The following is a 19,237-nucleotide window of genomic DNA, read 5'->3' as shown; positions in this document are numbered from 1 at the left end:
AAGTTAAGAAAAGCTGGTTACTACTAAGCCAAGCTAAGGCTGGGCATTCGTAACTAAGAATAAGCCTCTGTGTGTGATTTATTTGGGAGCTGGGTGGCGGTTCCCCCCAAAAGACAAAAAGAGGAAAAACAAACAACCTACCAAAGCCTGAACTCCCAAATCCCAAACACTATACGACATCTAAGGTAGTACACTCCTGTGACCAGCAGTGTTTAGGGCGGCAGCCAAAGAGGAGGAACTAAGGGATGCTGGAACTCTCTTCCTCCCGTGTCCCCATTTTCAGACTGAATCCTAGAGGTGGGTTGAGAGTTGACAGAACCCAGTGTCATCTGGGATCCTGCGTGCTTAGGGTCCCCTGTGCCCAGCCTGGCACGGAGCACATCAACAGTTTCATGGTCCTGGTACAGCCGGGTATTTCGACACAGCCTTGCAGCAACGGCAGGGACCCGTCCCTGACCCAAAAGAAATGCACAGATAGGGCCAGAGGTGGAGGAGGAATGCACTCAGCACCCCAGGATGCTGCTGCACAGCACCTCATCTTCTCGCTGGTGACTGGAGAGTAGCCAGAACATCACCCCAACAGGCTAGCTCAAGAGTACTGAGGATCAACCCCACCACAAAGCCACCCCGTCACTCCCCAGCACTCTGCTAAACCTGGTACCTGACCACAACTCAGAAGATGTTGGGCAGGAGTAGGGGGATGATCCTGGGAATCGAATGAAATGAAGCCCAGGGCCTGATGTTGAATCAAATCCAATTAGGCAAGAGGCTCCTTTTCTTGCCCACATGGTCAGGTGTGGAGCGTTCTTGCTGTGTTTGCTGTTGGTTCTGGTTACTGGTTCTCGTTACTGGCCCTCGTCTGTGGTTGGGAATGGGTGCTAGCAGGCTACAGAATATACCCTGGTCTTCATTCTCCTGCCTGTTTCCATAATAGGCCACGGCTACTCTACAGGTCTGCATATGTGCTGTGTCTGCAGAGTGGAGCCGTCCCAACAGACATGTCCATGTCGAAGATCCTGACATGTTTGTAGTCTGGCCCTTTGGGGATGGGCCCTGTTGGCTCCGTCTTGCAAGCATGTCATTTGCTGGCAGGATGGGGGCGAAGTATCAAACCAAAATCAATCGAAGGAAACCCTGCTTTCCTCTGCTCTTAAAAATGTATCTACATCCAAATCCTTCTTAATGGTCTCAAAGGGCCAGGCTCCTCTGACCACCCTGTGTGTCTTGCTAACTGCAGTCCCATGCTTTCCTGGAGGCCTGCTGCCTCTGACTTAGCTTCTCCATCCTGGGGAGTCTTTTCCTCCCCTGAAGGCCTTTTAGGTGAGTGCTCCTGGGGATTTCCCTTGGCTCTCTGGTCTCCCTGCGGTCACTCTGCCATGCCCCAGAACTCTTAGGACCTTTTTACTTGGGTTTACTTATGAGGTGAACTGTTCCAGATTTCTGACTTTTGATGTTTGATCCGTGGGCTGAGGTAATACTGAAACCTCAGTATCGAAATGAAGCATTTGACGTTCCCCCTTTGGGCACTGAGGTCATCAGTATTCACTGTGAGCAGACAGCCCAGGAGCAGGACTCCCATTTACCGGGCGAGCAAGGACAAGCCGCTCAGCCTGGAAGTCACTCTTACACGAGGTATAGAGTTAGATTTATAAGCTATAGTTTTAAAGCTGACTGCCCCCCACCGCCATTAGCTGGGAAGCCCTAGGTCAGTTCTTTAACATTTTGGGCTTCAGTTTGCTCATCAACAAAATGAGCACACAGTATGAAAATTAAAGAACCCTGTTGTGGTCAATGTAAATGCCGTAAATACATTCCACGTGTTCGCATCACTGGTCTCTCAAAACCACAGCTTCTTTCTGATATAATATGTATATCCCTCTGTTTCCTTACTTTTTCCCTCTTTTTTGAAAATAGCTTCCCCCCCTCACATAATGTAGCCTGATTACTGTTTTCCCTCCCCTGGTTCCCACTAATCCCGCCTTCCCTCCCCCCCATCTGGATCCACTCCCTTTCCGACTCTCATTAGAAAAGAACAGGCTTCTAAGGGATAATCAAGTAATAAAATATAATAAATGTTAAATATAATAAAGTTATATAAGTTTTAATATTATTATAAAATTATAATAAATGAGATAAAACAAAAACTAACACATCAGAATTGGATAGCACAAACGGAAGGAAAAGAGCCCAAGAGAAGACACAAGGCACAGGGAACAGAGACCCACTCAGGAATCCCACACAGACACGAAACTGAAAGCCGTAATACGTGCGCCAAGGACCTGGTGCTGGCCCGTCAGGCCCCTGCATGGGTTTCCTCGGTCTCTGTGAGTTCATATGAGCTTTGATCCTGTTGATTCAGAGGGCCTTGTTTTCTTGGTCTCCTCCATCCCCTCCTGCTCTTAACACTCTTTCTGCCTCCTCTTCCTCAGGGTTCCCTGAGCCCCTGAGGGGAGGGATTTCATGGTATTCTCCCCTTTCGGATGCACACAAAATGCCCATTTCCCACAGTTACTGTGACGGCCCAGAGAGAATCAGCCCTTATAGTCACCACTGTCACATACAGGTTATAGAGTGGTTACGTTGGGAGTTTTCCTTTGATCTAGACTTTTTAAGCTATGAACCTTCTTTTCATTTTCTTTCTCTTCAGGCAGGAAACATGACCTAGACTGGCATTTGTCCAGTCAGATTTCCAGTCCTCATTTTTATGTATGGAGTTGTCCTTGTGACGACCTGAGAGAGAAAGAGAGTGCATCCACCCCCAGGTTCTCTGTTGCCCCCCCCCCCCACAGTGCTCAGACAGGTGAACCAACCCTCTTGGGTGCCTTTTAGATATAACTTATGCCCAGAATTTTCCAACTTTAGCATGAAGGGCATGTGAAATCACAGATTCTTGGGTTCTGGTTCCAGAAATTCTCACTCCATAGGCCAGGAGTGGGACCCCCCAAATTTGCATTTCCAGAAACGGCCACACGCTGCTGTACATCTACGTCACTCTACAAATTGGAATAGAACGGGAATAACAGCAGAGACTTGGCGAGTTTTCACTGTGTGCCATACATTTTACTAACTCTTTCACCCATGTTAAATTTATTTTTATTTATATATGCTTTTTCTTTTTATTTAAGTGAGGGCGGCATGCACGTGCTGCGGCCCGTGTATGGAAGTAAGATGATAACTTCCAGGAGTCTCTCCCACACCATGTGGGTCCCGGGGATCAGGACACTAGACTTGTCGGCAAGCACTTTTAACTACAGCGCCATCTCACAGGCCCCATATTAAATTTATTATTGCATTTTATTTTATAATAGTCTTTTAAAAACTAATAATAGCTTCTCTGGATCATCTCTATGGCCATCTTGTCCTGACATCTAAACCAGTTGCCCTCAGAGTTTGTTTGTACCCATGATCTCATTAACAGCAAGAAATGTGACTTAATTATCAAGAGCAGTGAGAAAAAAAGCAAAGGTAAAGTTAATACGCACGATACGTCCCCAGCTCAGGCTCAGTGGAGCTCTGAATGAACCAAGATGTGGTTCAGAGAAAAGCGGTGGAGAAATGGAGCCTTTCGTGGCACACAGAGCCAAACTCAAAACTCTAACACAAACTCAAAAGAGGCCACGCCTTACTGACAGTTCAAAAACAAAACCACATAACACATCTTACTGTTTCATTGGGATAGTTCTGTAGTTCCTTTATACTTAATTTGTAAGTTTGGTTATTTCCTTGCATATAAAACTGGTTAGCCGGGCGGTGGTGGCGCATGCCTTTAATCCCAGCACTCGGGAGGCAGAGCCAGGTGGATCTCTGTGAGTTCGAGGCCAGCCTGGGCTACCAAGTGAGCTCCAGTAAAGGCGCAAAGCTACACAGAGAAACCCTGTCTCGAAAAACCAAAAAAAAACCAAAAAACAAAAAAAACCCACAAACTGGTTCAAGAAATTGTGGCAGTCACTTTTACTAAACACAGGAGAATTTTACTAAAACGAACCCAATCAGAAAGCACTCACCTTTGCAGCCCTCACAGGTGAGTGCGTTGTAATGGTACCCGGAGGCCCTGTCTCCACAGACCACGCACAGCTCATCCCCTTTTATCCTTCCCGCCGATGATGTGGCCATGCGGGGCTTCTTGGTTACAGGCATCTCTGACACCTCAGTCTCTGCCTGGTACACAGTCTCAGCCGGCATTCGCCGGAGTTCATACATTCCAGGAGAGTACCACTCTTCCGGCTGCTGGGGGTAGAAACCCAGGCTGGAATAATAGGAAGACGACGAAATCTGTGGTTGGACTTGAGGAAACTGGGCATTGCTGTATGGTGAATACGACTCCAAATCCAGATTCTGCCCCAGAGCACCTGCCTCCTGTTCTGTTAGCACACCTGAACAGAAGGGCCGACAGAACTGGATTAATGTCATCATTCTAGAAATCAGAGCAATATGTCAGTTCTAAATATATTTCAATATAAACTATGTAAAAGCTAAAACTATAAAAATGTCTTTAACTACATAAAATTACCTTTAGATTTTTTATTATTTATTTATTTATTTATTTATTTTTTATTACTGTACATGTGTGTGCCTAGGTGAGTTTATGTGCACTACATTCATGGAGGTGCCCTTAGAAGGCAGAGGGTATCAGATCCCCTGGAGCTGGAGTTATAAGCAGGTGAGTGCCACTGATGTGAGTGCTGATAATCGAACCCATGTCCTCTGGGAAGGCAGTAAATGCTCTTAACCAGTCTCCCCAGCCCTACAAAATTCACTTTTAAAATAGGTGTTTATCTGTAAGTATATCTAACATAAATATACTATATTTTATATATATTATGTGTGTTTATATAGAGAGACAGATTAAAATGTTTAATGACAACCGCAGGGAAAAATGTGCCACCCAGAGGACAGACAAATGGCAGGTTGCTCATATGTAATGAGCTTTTGAAAACTAATAAGAGAACATTCCACAGCGTATGGAGAAGGATAGAAGTCAGACATAAATAGTTTTGAGAAACTGTTGCATAAATCCACAAAAAAAATGTTTCCCTTTTAAAAATAAATAACAAGTAAACTCAAATTAAATCTATAAAATACTCATTTTCATCCTCAAATTATGAAGGTTTTAGGTTGAATGACAGACAGTCTTGGGAAAACAAATACTTTTAGAGGGTAATTTGTTAGAATCTTCCAGCATTTAAGACTCTAATATCTTGCATTAATTTTTTTCAGTGCCAGGAAAATTTATCTTAGAGATATATTTAATCCCACATGAAAAGAATTTTTATGCAAATGAAGACATTCATTTTCAGCACCTTGTAAGAAGTTGGAAACATACTTCAGTAGGATATGGTGGAAAATTGCAGTATTTATACACAAGTATTATTAAAATGTACAATAATGATGATGGTGATGATATGGAAGGGTTTCTACTATATGCAGCTATTATTTTCAAAAGGAGAACTGTAGAAAATGTGTATATTTATAAATATAAAAAGTAATGTGTGTGTGTGTGTGTGTGTGTGTGTGTGTGTGTGTTGAAGGTGAGGCAACTTTCTTCATAATCTTTAATAAACCACATGGGGGTGCGTGTGAAAGGTGATATTACATTATTTTCTGGGGTAAGAAACCACACAATGTTTTTACTGTTTGAGGTTTTTTTTTTGTTATAGGCATGCTATTTTAATTATTATAATATAGAAGGGAGCTTTTAAGAAAAGAATGCACTACTCAGCAACATTAGTCTACCTGGATTCAAATCCATGTTCGGTTACTTAATCTCTGTGCAGATGGGAATTTTCTTAGCAGCCACAGTTTTCTCTTCAGATAATGGGGAATGATGACGCAATAGCAACTTAGTTGTGAGGGTGAAATGAGGTAGTACACACCTAACATGTTGTTAAACTTGACATGAAGGAGGTGCCCTGATGTAATGTAGAGATGACATTAAAATAGCGATAATAATTCTTCCTAAAAGCATTGTTATTCAATAAGATGCTTAGATATAAAACCTCTAGGCAAGAAAAACTAGCGGGCTTCAAAAATACTTCTATAGTTGGAAATACAAGCTGTGCTCTTTAGAAAACAAAATGCTTAAAGTATGCAAAATGCAAAAAAAAAAAAAAGGTAAAAGACAAGACAGTGTGGATGTGCATCTGATTCTGTCCCGCACTGTCAGGGAGCCCTAGAGCCCAAATCCAGCTCCGTTCCTGCTGAGCAGTGGGACTTGAAGCAAATACAATATATATATATATATATATATATATATATATATATATATACATATATATACATATATACATATACATATACATATTCAGTATTCACACCTCCAGCTGGAGAGGGAAACTTCTAGATAAAGCGTTCCACTGATAGCTGACTGAAATAGACAGATTAGCAGCTCCTCATCGAAAACACAATCATATGTGTCTTAGAATTTAAAACTTTTTTGGGGAGAGGCCTCAGTGGGTAAAGTGTTTGCTGTGCAGGCATGAGGACAGAGTCCCAGCACCCTCTACCAAGCCCTGCTGACTTACACCCCTAATGCCAGCACCAAGGAGGGGGAGGGAAGGTCCCAGAAGCCCAAGGAGCAGCCAGTCTCTCTGAATGGCACAACTCCAGTTCCATGAGAGAATCAAAAAATAAGGTGGAGAGAGAGATGACTGTCTTCATCTGAAGACACGTGAAATCAACCTCTAGTCTCCTACACCTACTCACATGGTGAGTGCACTCCCCCACATACATGCACACACACATACATACACACATACACACATGCATGCACAAGTATATAATTAATAAAGTGAATAAACAAATAAATAAAATTTAGGACCCTTTGATTGGGCAAGGGCCTGGGTTTGATCCCCAGAACTGCAAAGAAAGAGAAAAACGTCTCTTTTAGACTTCAGAAGAGAATACAGTGGTGTTCATGACATTGGGTAGAACTCATGGTGTGATGTGTAAAAAGCAAACACAGCAAATGATTTCCTCAGTGAAATTCTAAGACCATTGTCACAAAGTAGAATAAAGAATGACCAGAGTCCTTTAGCCCCAGAATGGCCACCAAAAGGAATTCTTATTAAACTTAAAAAAACAATGGTCTAAAAAAAAAAAAAACAAAGAAAGAAAACAATTTTCCAGGCAGTGGTGGTACACGCCTTTAATCCCAGCACTTGGGAGGCAGAGGCAGGAGGATCTCTGTGAGTTCCAGGCCAGCCTGGGCTACAGAGTGAGTTCCAGGAAAGGTGCAAAGCTACACAGAGAAACTCTGTCTTGAAACAAACAAACAAAACAAAACAAAAACAAAAACAAAAACAAAAAACAATGATTTCAAGTGATTTGGGAATTTGGAATTGGACTGAGGATTCTGGACCTGTGCGCTTTGCCTTTGAAATGTTTTCAAAGTACTCAAATGGTTGATATTGTTGTCATTATTACTAGTAGCAGACATTTTTATGAATTCTTCCTAATACTAAGCATTTGCAATTCTGTTATTCCTTGCAACAGTAGGATGAGGTACCATTATTTCTCTCGTGTACAAAGGCGTTTCCTGGGCTGCTTCTTCACACTTCCAACGATTCAGTGTTGTTTTCATCTCTGGACAGAATGCCTTTGCTGGAGTTACTTCTTACTCCTACCTCCCTTAAGCAGTTGGGGTTTAGACTTTGGAGTCTGACCTCAGAGCCCATGCACAGAATCCCTGGATTCCCTGGAATGATGTTAACTGGGAGACACTTTAAAAAGCGTGGGAGGCAACGACTTTCTCTTCCTCTGCCCTCTGTATCTGAGCTTGCAACTTCTGCTTGCACAGAAAATTCAAACAGGTCTGCAAGGCGCCGCGTGCACGATCCTTTCCCTTCCAGCCATTTTTCCGTGTTCCAGCTTTCCCATTTCTTGGCTACCTTGCTGTTTCCGGTCTCAGGACTTTTCACACATGCTCCCTATACCTGGCCGTTTCTCGGCATAGCTATTCTCTTCCAGAGCTCATTACACTCACCTTCACTTGGCTACAAATTTCACCGTAAGGACCAATTTGCGTGGGTGGTCCCCCCAGATGCTAGATCTGAGGAGTCATGGTTCTGAATTTAATTAAATGGTGCCTCCAAACCATTACTTACTACCCTGCCTGGGCCTCTCTCTGCCCATCTATAAAGAAAGGATGTAACATCCTCTAGTCCTTTCTATCTAAAATCTCATAAGCATAAGACTTCTTTATGAATATTAGAATTCAAAACTTTCTACAATGGCAAAGCTGAATCTTCACATATTAAATATTGAGACTACATTCTACACTGACCCAGGAAATGACTGAGCAAGCACACAATATACAGTATCTGTGCAAACATCAGTTTCCTTCCTTTCGGGCCCAACTTGTCTGTATCAGCTAGGGGAGAAAACAACAGTGCTTCTGACAGACAGATCTGGGTAAAGCCACTTCGTCTTAGGAGTACAGTATAGAAGAATAAAGTAAGAAATTATTAAAGATAAAATGTAAGCAAAATCCCAGTCCGTTTCTTTACCAAATATGACTGAAATTTCAGAAATAAATAGCATGAAAAAGAACTGAAAAGTTACTGGTTTCACTCTTGCCTAGACTCAGGCTTCTAACATGTTCTCTCAAGTCTCCCCTGACCCTCAGCCCAACCTCCCTTCACCACAGGTTAGTGAGGTTGAGCAACTAGTTCAAGGTCAAAGAACCGATGAACAGAATCTGGATTCTGGAGATCCCAGGAAAATGGTGAACTTTTGCTCTTCACATGACAGCTCAAGGTCTCGGAGCATTATTTCAGTAAAGCAAATAGTCCCATAATCAAGAAACAACAGAGTCCCAGCTCAGGTCAGTTAATGGTATCAGCATCATATTTATCCCCGCAACATCGAAATTAAAACATCAAATGGGGTTGGAGACGATCCGGGCAGTCAAATGCCAGCCACACACACTCTCGAGGATCTACATTCCTCAGAACCACGTCAAAAGCCGGGTGAGCACCACAGATCTTCTTGATTCTGAATTGCGAGTAATCCCAGCTGAAGATTCAGAATCAAAAAGGTGCCCGGAGCACCCTACTTGACAAGCACCATGCCGGTGAGAGACCTTGTCACAAGAAAACCCTGAACAACCAAACAAAACAAAAAAACAGTATCTAAAGACTAACCTGAGGTTGACCCCTGACCTCCACGAGCCTTCATCCACACACCTGGGCACATGAGCACACACTCATGCACACATACACACAAGTATAAAGCTTTTTCAAGATACTAAAAGAGTAAAACATGGCCAAGTATGAGACTAGTTTACAATAATACAAATGAATGCTTCTATTCTCAAAGCATACCCACACCTAACATTTCACGGTTTGCTGCATGGCCAGCCACAGAGCAGAGCGGTAAATACACAGACGGTGTGAAATTGAAGATTCAGCACCCTGACATTTTTTAATTGGTTGGACCAGAGCAACGTCTACTATATAATTGACTATGAGATCCTAACTCCTCACACTCTATCTATTACACGCTATCTATTGGATCCTTTGGATAAGAAACTCCATGAGAGTTTAGGAACTAGTTCTTAAATAGGAACATATGGATAAACTCCAGGGGAGTCTGAGAACTCCTAGAAAGCCAGTTTCTGGACAGAGGCCCTTGGCTTTCCATAGACTCTCCTCCAGAGGAACTTTCTGAGATGAAAGGAGGGATTAGTACTAACAACATGACAGCTGTTAACCATGTGAGAATATCTATCAAACAGCTGAGATGCAGTGAGTAATAATAAGAGGGTTTTAAATTGAAATCATTCTTGGTAATAAAAAATTTTAATTAAATAGTCAATGTGGCTAGTCATATTCAGCAGTACATCTTTAGGGAGTTTGTGAACAGACAATGTTAATGGTGATTCTTTCCCACGATTTCAGTTAGTGTCAGTGTCTGCTGCAAAAGATCCCATTTTGCCAGTTCTTTTTATTAACCTTGGACATGATGCCCAAGCACAACAAATGTTCAAGGCATATTTGTGGCATTGAATGGAGTGGAAACTTGCCTTAACGTGTTTCTTATTTCCTAAGCCGTGGCCCAATAACATGGCTTCGTTTGTGAAGTTGTCGGCTTTTCCTGGAGCCAGGCCTTGGGATTCAGGTATTTCTCCCAGTGGTGTCAGCTGATGACCTCCTCTGTGAGGCCTGGCCCAGTTCCCCAGGCATAGTTAATGTCTCCTAACCTCTGTACACACTTCTAATATAACACTTATCAGGAGCAAGCATGGCCATTCCTATTTATTCACAGCCTTATCTTCCACGCTAAACTTGAGGTGTTGTGAGAAACTCTATCTCTTTGATGTTTGGATCTCTTTGATAAGGTGGCAGATCTGAACTCATTCCATCTGCAAACTGCTCCATCTGTGAACTTGGGGAAGACACTGGGGTTATTTTAGCTTCTGCTTCTGCCTCCATAAAGCCAGAGCAATGTGCTCTTATGTCAGAGGCTGCAATAAGGCAGAACTGAGACCAGGAATGTAAATTGCATTCTCCACATAAAGCAAACATTCAGTACATTCTGTTTTGTTCCTGCTGGGGTTGGCCTGGGAGCTCTCTGAGGGAAATACTAGATTATATTCCCATTTCTATCATTTCTGGCACCTGACTCAATACCTGGCACATTAGAAATGTTAAATAAATGTTTGTTAAACAGAAGGGGTGGAAATTTTCCTTACCAAGCTGTGTAAGTAATTTCTATTTCTACATATAGCGTCAGCCACTCTGAAATACCACTCTTAAGTAAAATTGGATGCCATCAAGTCTATGACCAGAAGTATGTGCATCATTGTAGAAATGATTAGCATTTATTTTTTGGTGGAAGTTTTGAAAAGTGAGTTTATGGTTTGAGAAAAATATTAAGGTAATATTTATATTATACTGTCTTTCATTAAAAAGCACGTTTTAATTCAGAGAAAATAAATATCTTAAACCTAAATCTCATTTTCATTTGTCTCATTTGCCAGAAAATGCTAGAAGAAATCTGCTCCAAAACTAGTTGCTGAAATTGATATTTCTTCTTTTCTGGTTATTGCTTTTTACCACACACCACAGTCTGCAATGCATTTTTTCATCACAACCCTTGCCCACACTTACGCATATGCGACTGAATCAAAATTCCACAAAATAAGCTTATCTTTACTTCTTGGTAGGCACGTTGATGTTTTCTTTATTCTACTCTAGTTTTTAATGGTGGTTCCCAGCCACTGAACAGGTGTCAGAATTCAACGAGACTGGGGCCCAGTATCATAAAAATGTAGCATTAAGTAGCACCCTTTTTCTTCAAGTGTCCCTCTGGCATTAATGTTAACATTTGACTGACTAGAAAGGATAGCACCAGTTTGAACTACTATCCCAATATGATACCCACATGCTTAGAACTACAAGAATCAACCTCCCACACCCTCTCCTCCCCAGTCTTCCCAGGTTGTCTGAGGCTCCCTTTGGCAGACCTCTAACAGGAGACCTCTAACCTCTAACAGAAGACCCCCAGATTTCCTCAGTGCGCTAGGAGAGTCTGGAGTAAGGACAGTTATGAGTAGGATCCTACCTTTCCCCGGTTTCAGGCTCATCACGTCCGGGAGAAATCCTGACAGCCTGTGGCTGTGGGGAAGACTAATCTGAATTGGATTTTCTAAGCCTGGAAACTGCATCACCATGCTCAGCCTAGTCACAGCAACTGGAAAGGAGACTAGGTAAGAAGTAACAGGGGCCAGAGGTTGTATGGTTTACTGATTAACTTCATCACTGAGCAGAATATTTGTAAATGTTTATGAGAAAAGTCCTCAATGCCAAATTGCCTAGTAAGCTGGAAACCGGTGTCTTAGATAAACATTTCTGGGAGCCTTTTCCCAGCTTAAGAACGTTTAGAGGGTAAATTTCTGTTCACTGCCTCTAATACTGGCCGGAGGTCAAATGCCATACTATGGATCTTGACATTTGTTCCCAGGATGCATTTGTAGCATCAGAAGCCTTAGTGAACAATACTTCACAGTTAGCCCTAGAAGTCTACCTGGCCAAATGGGTTTGTATCTGGCAATCTGTGGAGAATTATGTCCCACTCACATGTCCCAGTCTAATTCATATGTTGAAATCCTTACAGTATGACCTCATTTCGAGATAAGGTCCATATGGGTTACCTTTATAGAGAGAGATAATCAAAATGGGGATTAATATACTATGGCTCATATCCTTATTAGAGAGATGGGGCGGGGAGAAACAGAGACAGAGAAACAAAGACAGAAACAGAGAAACCAGGCCACAGACAAACACCTATGTGGAGAATGAAGTGGGAAGACAAAAGATGCTATTGATAAGCCAAACAGAAGACCTAGGACAGGTTCTTCCTGGCAGTCTCAGGAGGAGTCAGCCCTGCTGACCCTGATTTTAGACTTCTGACCTTCAGAATTCAAAGCTAATACATTCTATTGTTTAGGCCATGCAGTTTGTGGTATTCAGGCACAGTAAACCCCCCTCCCCCATGAAATAAATACAGTCTTTCTTGACATTTACAGCTCTGTGGACCATGAACACATTCCTGAGCCATTTTTTTGTCTTTATTTCCTCCTTTAAAAAAAAAAGGATTGTATTTATTTTTATGTTATGTATATGGGCATTTTGCCAGCATGTACGTATGAGTAACACCTGTGTACCTGGAGCCTGCAGAGGCCAGAAGATTGCATGGCATCCCCTGGAACTGGAGTGACAGAAGGCTGTCTGTGTTCTGTCCTGTGGGTGCTAGGAACCAAACTTGGGTCCCCTGCAAGAGCAGCAAGCATTCTTAAATGCTGAGCCATCTTTCCAGCCCTGATTTCCTAATTTTCAAAGGAAGGGTGTTCATAACACAACTCATAGTCATGTCCAGTTTGAATAAATATAAAAAATGATCCAATTTGAATAAAATGATACCAGAAATGGTAGAAGCATATGGGTGGCCTTTGTTCTTGCGCTGGTACTATAGTTACTGCTAAGACTGGTAGCTTGGCTTCTTACTGAATAGACATAGTTCCTTAAAAAAACAAAACAACCCTACATATAATTTCTGAATCTCAACCTTAAGACTTTGCTCTTTTTTTTTGTTGTTGTTGTTGTTGTTGTTTGGGGGTTTTGTTGTTCATTTTGTTATTTTTTTGTTTTTGTTTTTGCTTCTGTTTGCAAGAAATCTTTAACAGGGGACTCAGTAGGTTCAGGGTTGATTCCAGATGTGCTAGTCACTCTCAGTAAGTCTCGGAGCTGCTGTAGACCCCATTTGTCTGCATTAACAGACGGTAAGATATAGATGATATCCCTGCTTACTTCCTTCGCGGGCCTGCTGTGAAGAAAACTTAAGATAATCAGCATGAAAGCCAATTCAAGAGGCAAAGGTAATGCATGTCACAATTGCCTGCTCCCCTACAGTCTTTACAAGTGTACAAAGTGTATTTACGTATCCTCTCACCCAGTCTTCACTTCTACCGTATGTTGCAGGGCTTTATTTATGAGGCCCGCTGTCTCCAACCTTATCTTACAGAGGATGAAAAGCAACTCAGCGAGGTTAAATAATTTGTGTATAGTTTACAGGGAATTGAAGCGGAGACTCTAACACCTGACTCCTGAATCAGAATCCGATGGTTAAAAACCTAAGGCAAACTGCATCACGCCCTGTAGGACTCGGGAGAACGTAAGAGCAGGAGTAAGGAGCTGATCGTGGTAGCACACTATCACGGGAACACGACCCACCGTTAGACTCTTGATCTCACAGCAGCTGAGATCTCCAGCACAAGACCTGCCCGAGACTGGATCAGCCTCATCGATAATGGGTGAGGAGGGCCCTTGTGCCCACCCAGGACCTACAGGCAGATAATGGTAGCCGAGCAGAGGATGCTCTCAAGAATATATACCTCCCTGAATCTTTCTAGGCACCTCAGTGATTGCTGGGAGATTTTCTTCAGGAGTCACACTCCTAGAAATAAGCCTTTACCCAGGACTCTGTAAACGACTCAATAAATAAAGACAAGAGAGTAAAAGAGAGACCTGACTGGGGTATCCTCGGGAATGTTTGGGGAGGGGATGGAGACAATGACGGGTCATGCAAATGATAAAAATTCATTTTATATACAGATATACATGAAGATTCTGCAATGCAACCCGTGATTACTTATAATCAACATATGCTAATACAAATGTTAAGAAAAATAGAAATGAGCAATTAGTGACTCCAGGAAATCCTCTTGTCCCCAGTAAGCCTCACACAGAATGATGCTCTTAACAAAAGATGGATTGGGTCCCTCCATTCTCCCTACGAAGACAAACTGCCTCCTGTTACCCATTTTTCTCTTTCCTGCAAAGGTGTGCCATCCGGGACATTAGCCACGGGCTGCCCGTGCCCACCTGGGCTTAAGTAAAGGTGAGCCAGCTCTTGAGTCTCACTCCTCACACTTCAGTGTTCCGAGTGTGGACAGTGCGTGCTACACTGGGTAAAGTGGACTCAGGACATGTCGATGTTCTGGAGAACAGCACAGCTAGAGTGTATAGATCCGTGTGAATGGTGGGCCAGCCAAGGCACACCGGGCACCTGGTGTGATGATGTAGAAACGGGACATCCTGGAGCAAATCCTGGCAACGCCTGTCTAAGCACTCTCCTGCTGAGGAGCTGAGGCAGCGTACTGTGATACAGCCTTATGGAAAAGACTTTCTTCTTTAAGGAAGGGAAATATAAGTGTTCTCTTAGCCGGGGGCCTTAAGCATCCAGGTGCGGTTCCTCGTCCTAATTATAGTTTGGTGGTCTACGAGCTATTTGAAGGAATGCGAAGCAGATTGTTTGACATCTTTAAATGCCTGCTTTCTCTCCATAAAAGGGTAATAGGAACGGCAGGTGCCCTAGAGGGGGGCTGTGAGGATTGCTGTAACTCTAATGTTAGAAGCAAATAGAGTACAGGCACTTAGACACTTCTGGCTTTGGGAGGAGGACTTAATGAGGCCAGTAATTTGCACAGAATGAAGGAATGTGTCTCAACCAGAGGCCAGTAGAGGGCAGAGATGGAAGTGAACCAGGGAGTCTGCTTTAAAAATACATAAAATAGCTGAATATAAAAATCTCAGTGTTTGGGAAATGGAGAGATAAGGATTTGGAATTCAAGGCCATCCTTCGCTACATAGGCCAGCCTGAGCTATCTGAGACCATGTCTTGAACAACAACAAAAAAAAAAGATTTAAACCTAAAATGTACTTAGTCAATACGGTGTCTGACATACGGAAAGTATTGGGGAGATGGTTTGTAGTCTGATTTTATCATTACTCTTTCTCAGCTTGGCACCCCTAAGGATCTGCTCCTTGTCCTACAGGGTTGAGGGCTAAACTCTAGAATTTAGAAGAGTCACGGAGCAGCTGGCCCACTTATCTGTAACTCTCCATCCCGCTCCGTGCCTTTACCCAGCTATGCACGCCCTAGCTGAAAGCAGCAGCAATCGGTGTTGTAAGAGGGTAAGGCTCATTCGGTACCTTCCCTTGCTCCATTTCTATACCCCACAAAGAGAACACAGGCTATGAGATTTCCCGAGACAGGAAAAATTAAAGCCACAGTGAATTATCGAAAACTTCAGAGACCGTTTAGAGCTGTGGAAGATTTAAGGATGAGGGAGTTACCGCCGCTAGGGATAGCTCAGTGGTGAGAGCTTTTCTACAGTGTGTGTAAGGCCCTGGCTTAGATCCATAGCATTGGGGGGCAGGGACAGAAAGAGAGAAGAACAAAAGCCCCAATTATGCTAAATAAGGCTTATTCTGTCTGAGCCTGGCACAATTTTCCATCTTCTGTAGACTTTTGGGTTTAGGTCACCCAACAAGTTGGAACTGCATTCGCTTGAGCTGAGCTCAGTGAGATGGAAAAACACTTGAAATCAAATGTCAGAAATACTCTGCAAATCCTCATCTCAAGACTTTTAATTATATTTTGGAACATCTGGGTGGGCCTGCAACATCTGGGAGAGTCTTTTTAATTGAGGTACACAACTTCGGCAAGAACCAGATTCCAAAGTGAGTGTCCGCTAATTAAACATAAATCATACCCAGAGAAGATGGACATAAATAGTTTAGTGGCATATAAATCAAGAGGAATAAGCAAAGGCTGTGGAATATGGGAACAGGACTGTGTGGGGTCTCCCTCCTGCTCCTCACTGGGCTGCTCTGTGGGGTGGAGATTGGGGAAACTGTTAGGTAAAATAATAAAAGAGAATATGTAAAACATGGGATTTCAAAACTATTACTATTGCAACGCTGTAATGCTAAGGTGAGGCAGTACATGTCTCTCCTTCCTTAAGACACCCCAAAATTTGTTTACATATCGTAGATTCCCTTTGGCTCCTTGAAAATTCTTCATCATTAACGACGCTGAGATAAATAGTACTTCCTTCCTTGAATGAGGGGCGTAGTGTTCAGTATTTGAGCCATTTTAAATGTGGTGCATGGCAGTCAAGCTCCAGATTAACCCTAATGTTTCGTGATGCCTTCGGGATTAAGAAGCACTCTCACACACAGCCCATTCGGTCCTCGCAGTGAGCCAGGCGGTTTCTTCTCACCGGTTCACACCGGAGGAAACTGAAGTCTGGAGAGCACCACGGGCCTCTGGCTTGGATTTTCTGAATTGTACTGCCCCTTCCCCACTTCCATTCAGCGTACCTTGCCCAACATCACAGAGCTAAGTGGTTCGGGCCATGCTGCTCTATGAACCAGGAACCAAGCTGTTCTTGCCTTTGCTTATACAGCCCTGTTATTAGAGCTCTTTGTCTGTTTATTTGGTTTTTCGAGTTCGGGGGTGGGGGGTCATAGTTTCTAAAATTTACTAAAACAAAACACAGATTTCAATTAATATGCTACCTCCTACCCTGTTCACCGTGCTGAGCTGCAGAAAGCCCTGGACTTTGCCATTATTGCTTTTTATTGTGCACTAATTACATAAAACTTTGCCTTCTTTCATCAGAGATGCCCATTTTAAGCCATCAAATTAATCTTTGACCAAGTTTCCGGCTTGTAGACTATCCCAGGAGAAAGGAGAGTTATCTGGATGAGGTTTCCCTGTCTTTCCATCCCTGGGGATCTGTTTACTGATGGGCTAGATTTCCATGTGGGTCTGATAGGGTGCCGGAATGAGTTAAAGGACCCTGCAGAGGTGGTTCTCGAAATTCTATATCACGTTTGCCCCAGCTTTTTCTTCTCCACTGATGCTAGTACCACAGCTCTTTGGCCCACCTCAACTCTGCACTGTGTTTTCTAATACCACAGAGAGCATTTTGGTTTGAGTCTAGGAATAGTCTGGAAGGGTAAGGGAGTTGGTGCCTCAGAACCTTCAGCTAAAGACACCAGCTGTTAAATGCCCCTGTCCTTGATCCCCACTTTGAAATCCCTCAATGGTCTCAGCTTATCCTGTTCACGGTTTACCTCACACTGTGTTCTCTCCTCTCCGCCCCCCATTGTCCTCTCCCCTTACTCCTAAGGTGCCTGCACAGTCCCTCTTTCAGACACTAGCTTTTGAAGTGACTATTTGCAAGGTATTGGAATTCCCCCTTCATCTTAAGTAGTCTTTGGAGAGTGGAAGAACCTGGAAGCTACCTTTAGGAAGGTCATTAGTGCCCTCTACAATAACTTAAATATAAAATAACTAGCCACTTCTCCAGAGTTGCAACACCTTTTTAAGTCCATTCCAGACTTCAAATCTTTGCTATTCCTTCCTTCTAGAATGTTTTTGATTCTTGGCTTCCAGTATTGAGTCAATTGTCAATTCTGCAGAAGCCTTCACTGGCCTTACCATTAAGGCAGTCCATCCTTTCAGTCCCTGTGACATCACCCTATTTTCCGAATAGTTACCGTATTATTTCCTAATACTTATGTGGTTTTATTTTTTTAATTTACTTATGGGCATACTTATGTGAGTCCATTCTCCACTAAGATCTTCCCTGTTTGATTGCTTTATTTCAATGTCCCAGTCATTATCAGTGTTCAAAAATGATAGTGATCCCATATGCTTGTCATGCAATTCGCTTGCTCTTATAACGATACAGCTGCTGGGTTTTAAGTACACAGACCACTGGAAAGAGTTTGCCTCCCCGCTCAGTTGAAGCTATAGATTTCTGGGTCTCTGTGACAGCTGAAGATGACAGTGTAAAGCATTAGGGTCCGGGGGCTACTCATCCATGGCTCACAGTCTTCGCGCTGACATGCCGCAGCCCAAACTTGGCTGAACAAGAAAACTGAGAAGCAGAATGAAGGACTCCATTCTCACCTCTAGCCCAAGTATGTAGATTAGGGTGTGACTGGGCCCCAGAAGAAACAGATTTGGAAGGAATGCTTAGGCCTTGCTCTAGAACTTAAGGAGGAAAAATAAGAGGAGTCTTGCATTGTTCCAGGTAGCTTTACCAGCAGCGGGGCCGGCTAGAGATCTGATTCCAGCCAAAAACAGCAGCTGTACATTGCAGCTCATGCACAGAAACCAGGAAATGAGAATAGAATCTTCTTTCATTTTTGTTTTTATTTTCAAGGCAGGGTTTCTTTGTGTAGCCTTGGCTGTCCTGGAACTAGCTCTCTGTAGACCAGGCTGACCTCGAACTCACAGAGATCTGCTTGCCTCTGCCTCCTGAGTGCTGGGAACTAAAAGTGTGCACCGCTGCCCAGTAAGAATACAATCTTATGATGAGAGCTAAGGGAGCCACAGCACGAAAAGCAGGGGTAACAGCACATGCGTCGTTATCATTTGCTGGTGTAGCTAGTCTGACAGGACCGTCTAGCCTTTCCTCTTTAAGGTCAACCTGGGGTATAAGGCGGGACTAGCATGTAAGCAAAAAATCTACATTTTCCCCATTGTCCTCCCCATGTGCAAACTTGAACTCAACATGATTTGTTTTAATCATGTTAAGACTGGGAAATTTCAATGGACCACTGTAAAACTTTAGAATTGGAAATGGTAGGGTTTTGTTTTGTTTTATTTTTTGAAAACAATAATCGTAAATGGAATTTTCCCTCATCTATGATAAAGAGTAAAAATCCTAATTATTCTGTGAGTTCTGATTGGTGAAGCAAAAATTATCCAGATATCCATGTGTCGATTTTTCTAAGGAAATGTAGAAGAGTGGGCTAGAACAAGTGACCAAGTCATCAGAAATGGAGGCCCGGCCTTTCATTGCTCACACTGACCCACAGGATGGTGGCCGTTTGGGAGAAATACAACATCGTGACAATGTGTGAAAACCGGCATTAAA

The 19,237-nt window shown here is 43.0% G+C and overlaps 1 protein-coding gene across 7 annotated transcripts in view; it reads right to left on the bottom strand.

Moving 5' to 3' along the window:
- Nr1h4 (nuclear receptor subfamily 1 group H member 4) overlaps nt 1-19,237 on the bottom strand; it is a 73,127-nt gene that overhangs the window by 37,405 nt on the left and 16,485 nt on the right. For 4 of the 7 annotated variants that reach the window (XM_037196826.1, XM_037196828.1, XM_037196827.1 and 1 more), the window contains exons 1-2: nt 11,563-11,709; nt 4,005-4,373 (exon numbers count right to left, since the gene is read on the bottom strand). In XM_037196826.1, coding sequence (XP_037052721.1) covers nt 4,005-4,373; nt 11,563-11,671 — 478 coding nt within the window. In that variant the 5' untranslated portion in view covers nt 11,672-11,709. Of the gene's footprint in view, nt 1-4,004; nt 4,374-11,562; nt 11,710-19,237 lie in introns of those variants that run through there. The other 3 variants (XM_037196830.1, XM_037196831.1, XM_028880312.2) reach the window with 1 other exon arrangement.

This window comes from Peromyscus leucopus, chromosome 18 (assembly GCF_004664715.2).
Source record: "Peromyscus leucopus breed LL Stock chromosome 18, UCI_PerLeu_2.1, whole genome shotgun sequence".
NCBI lineage: Eukaryota > Metazoa > Chordata > Mammalia > Rodentia > Cricetidae > Peromyscus > Peromyscus leucopus.
Note: the sequence above shows the minus strand (reverse complement) of the source record. Positions and strands in the feature narration are given on the sequence as shown.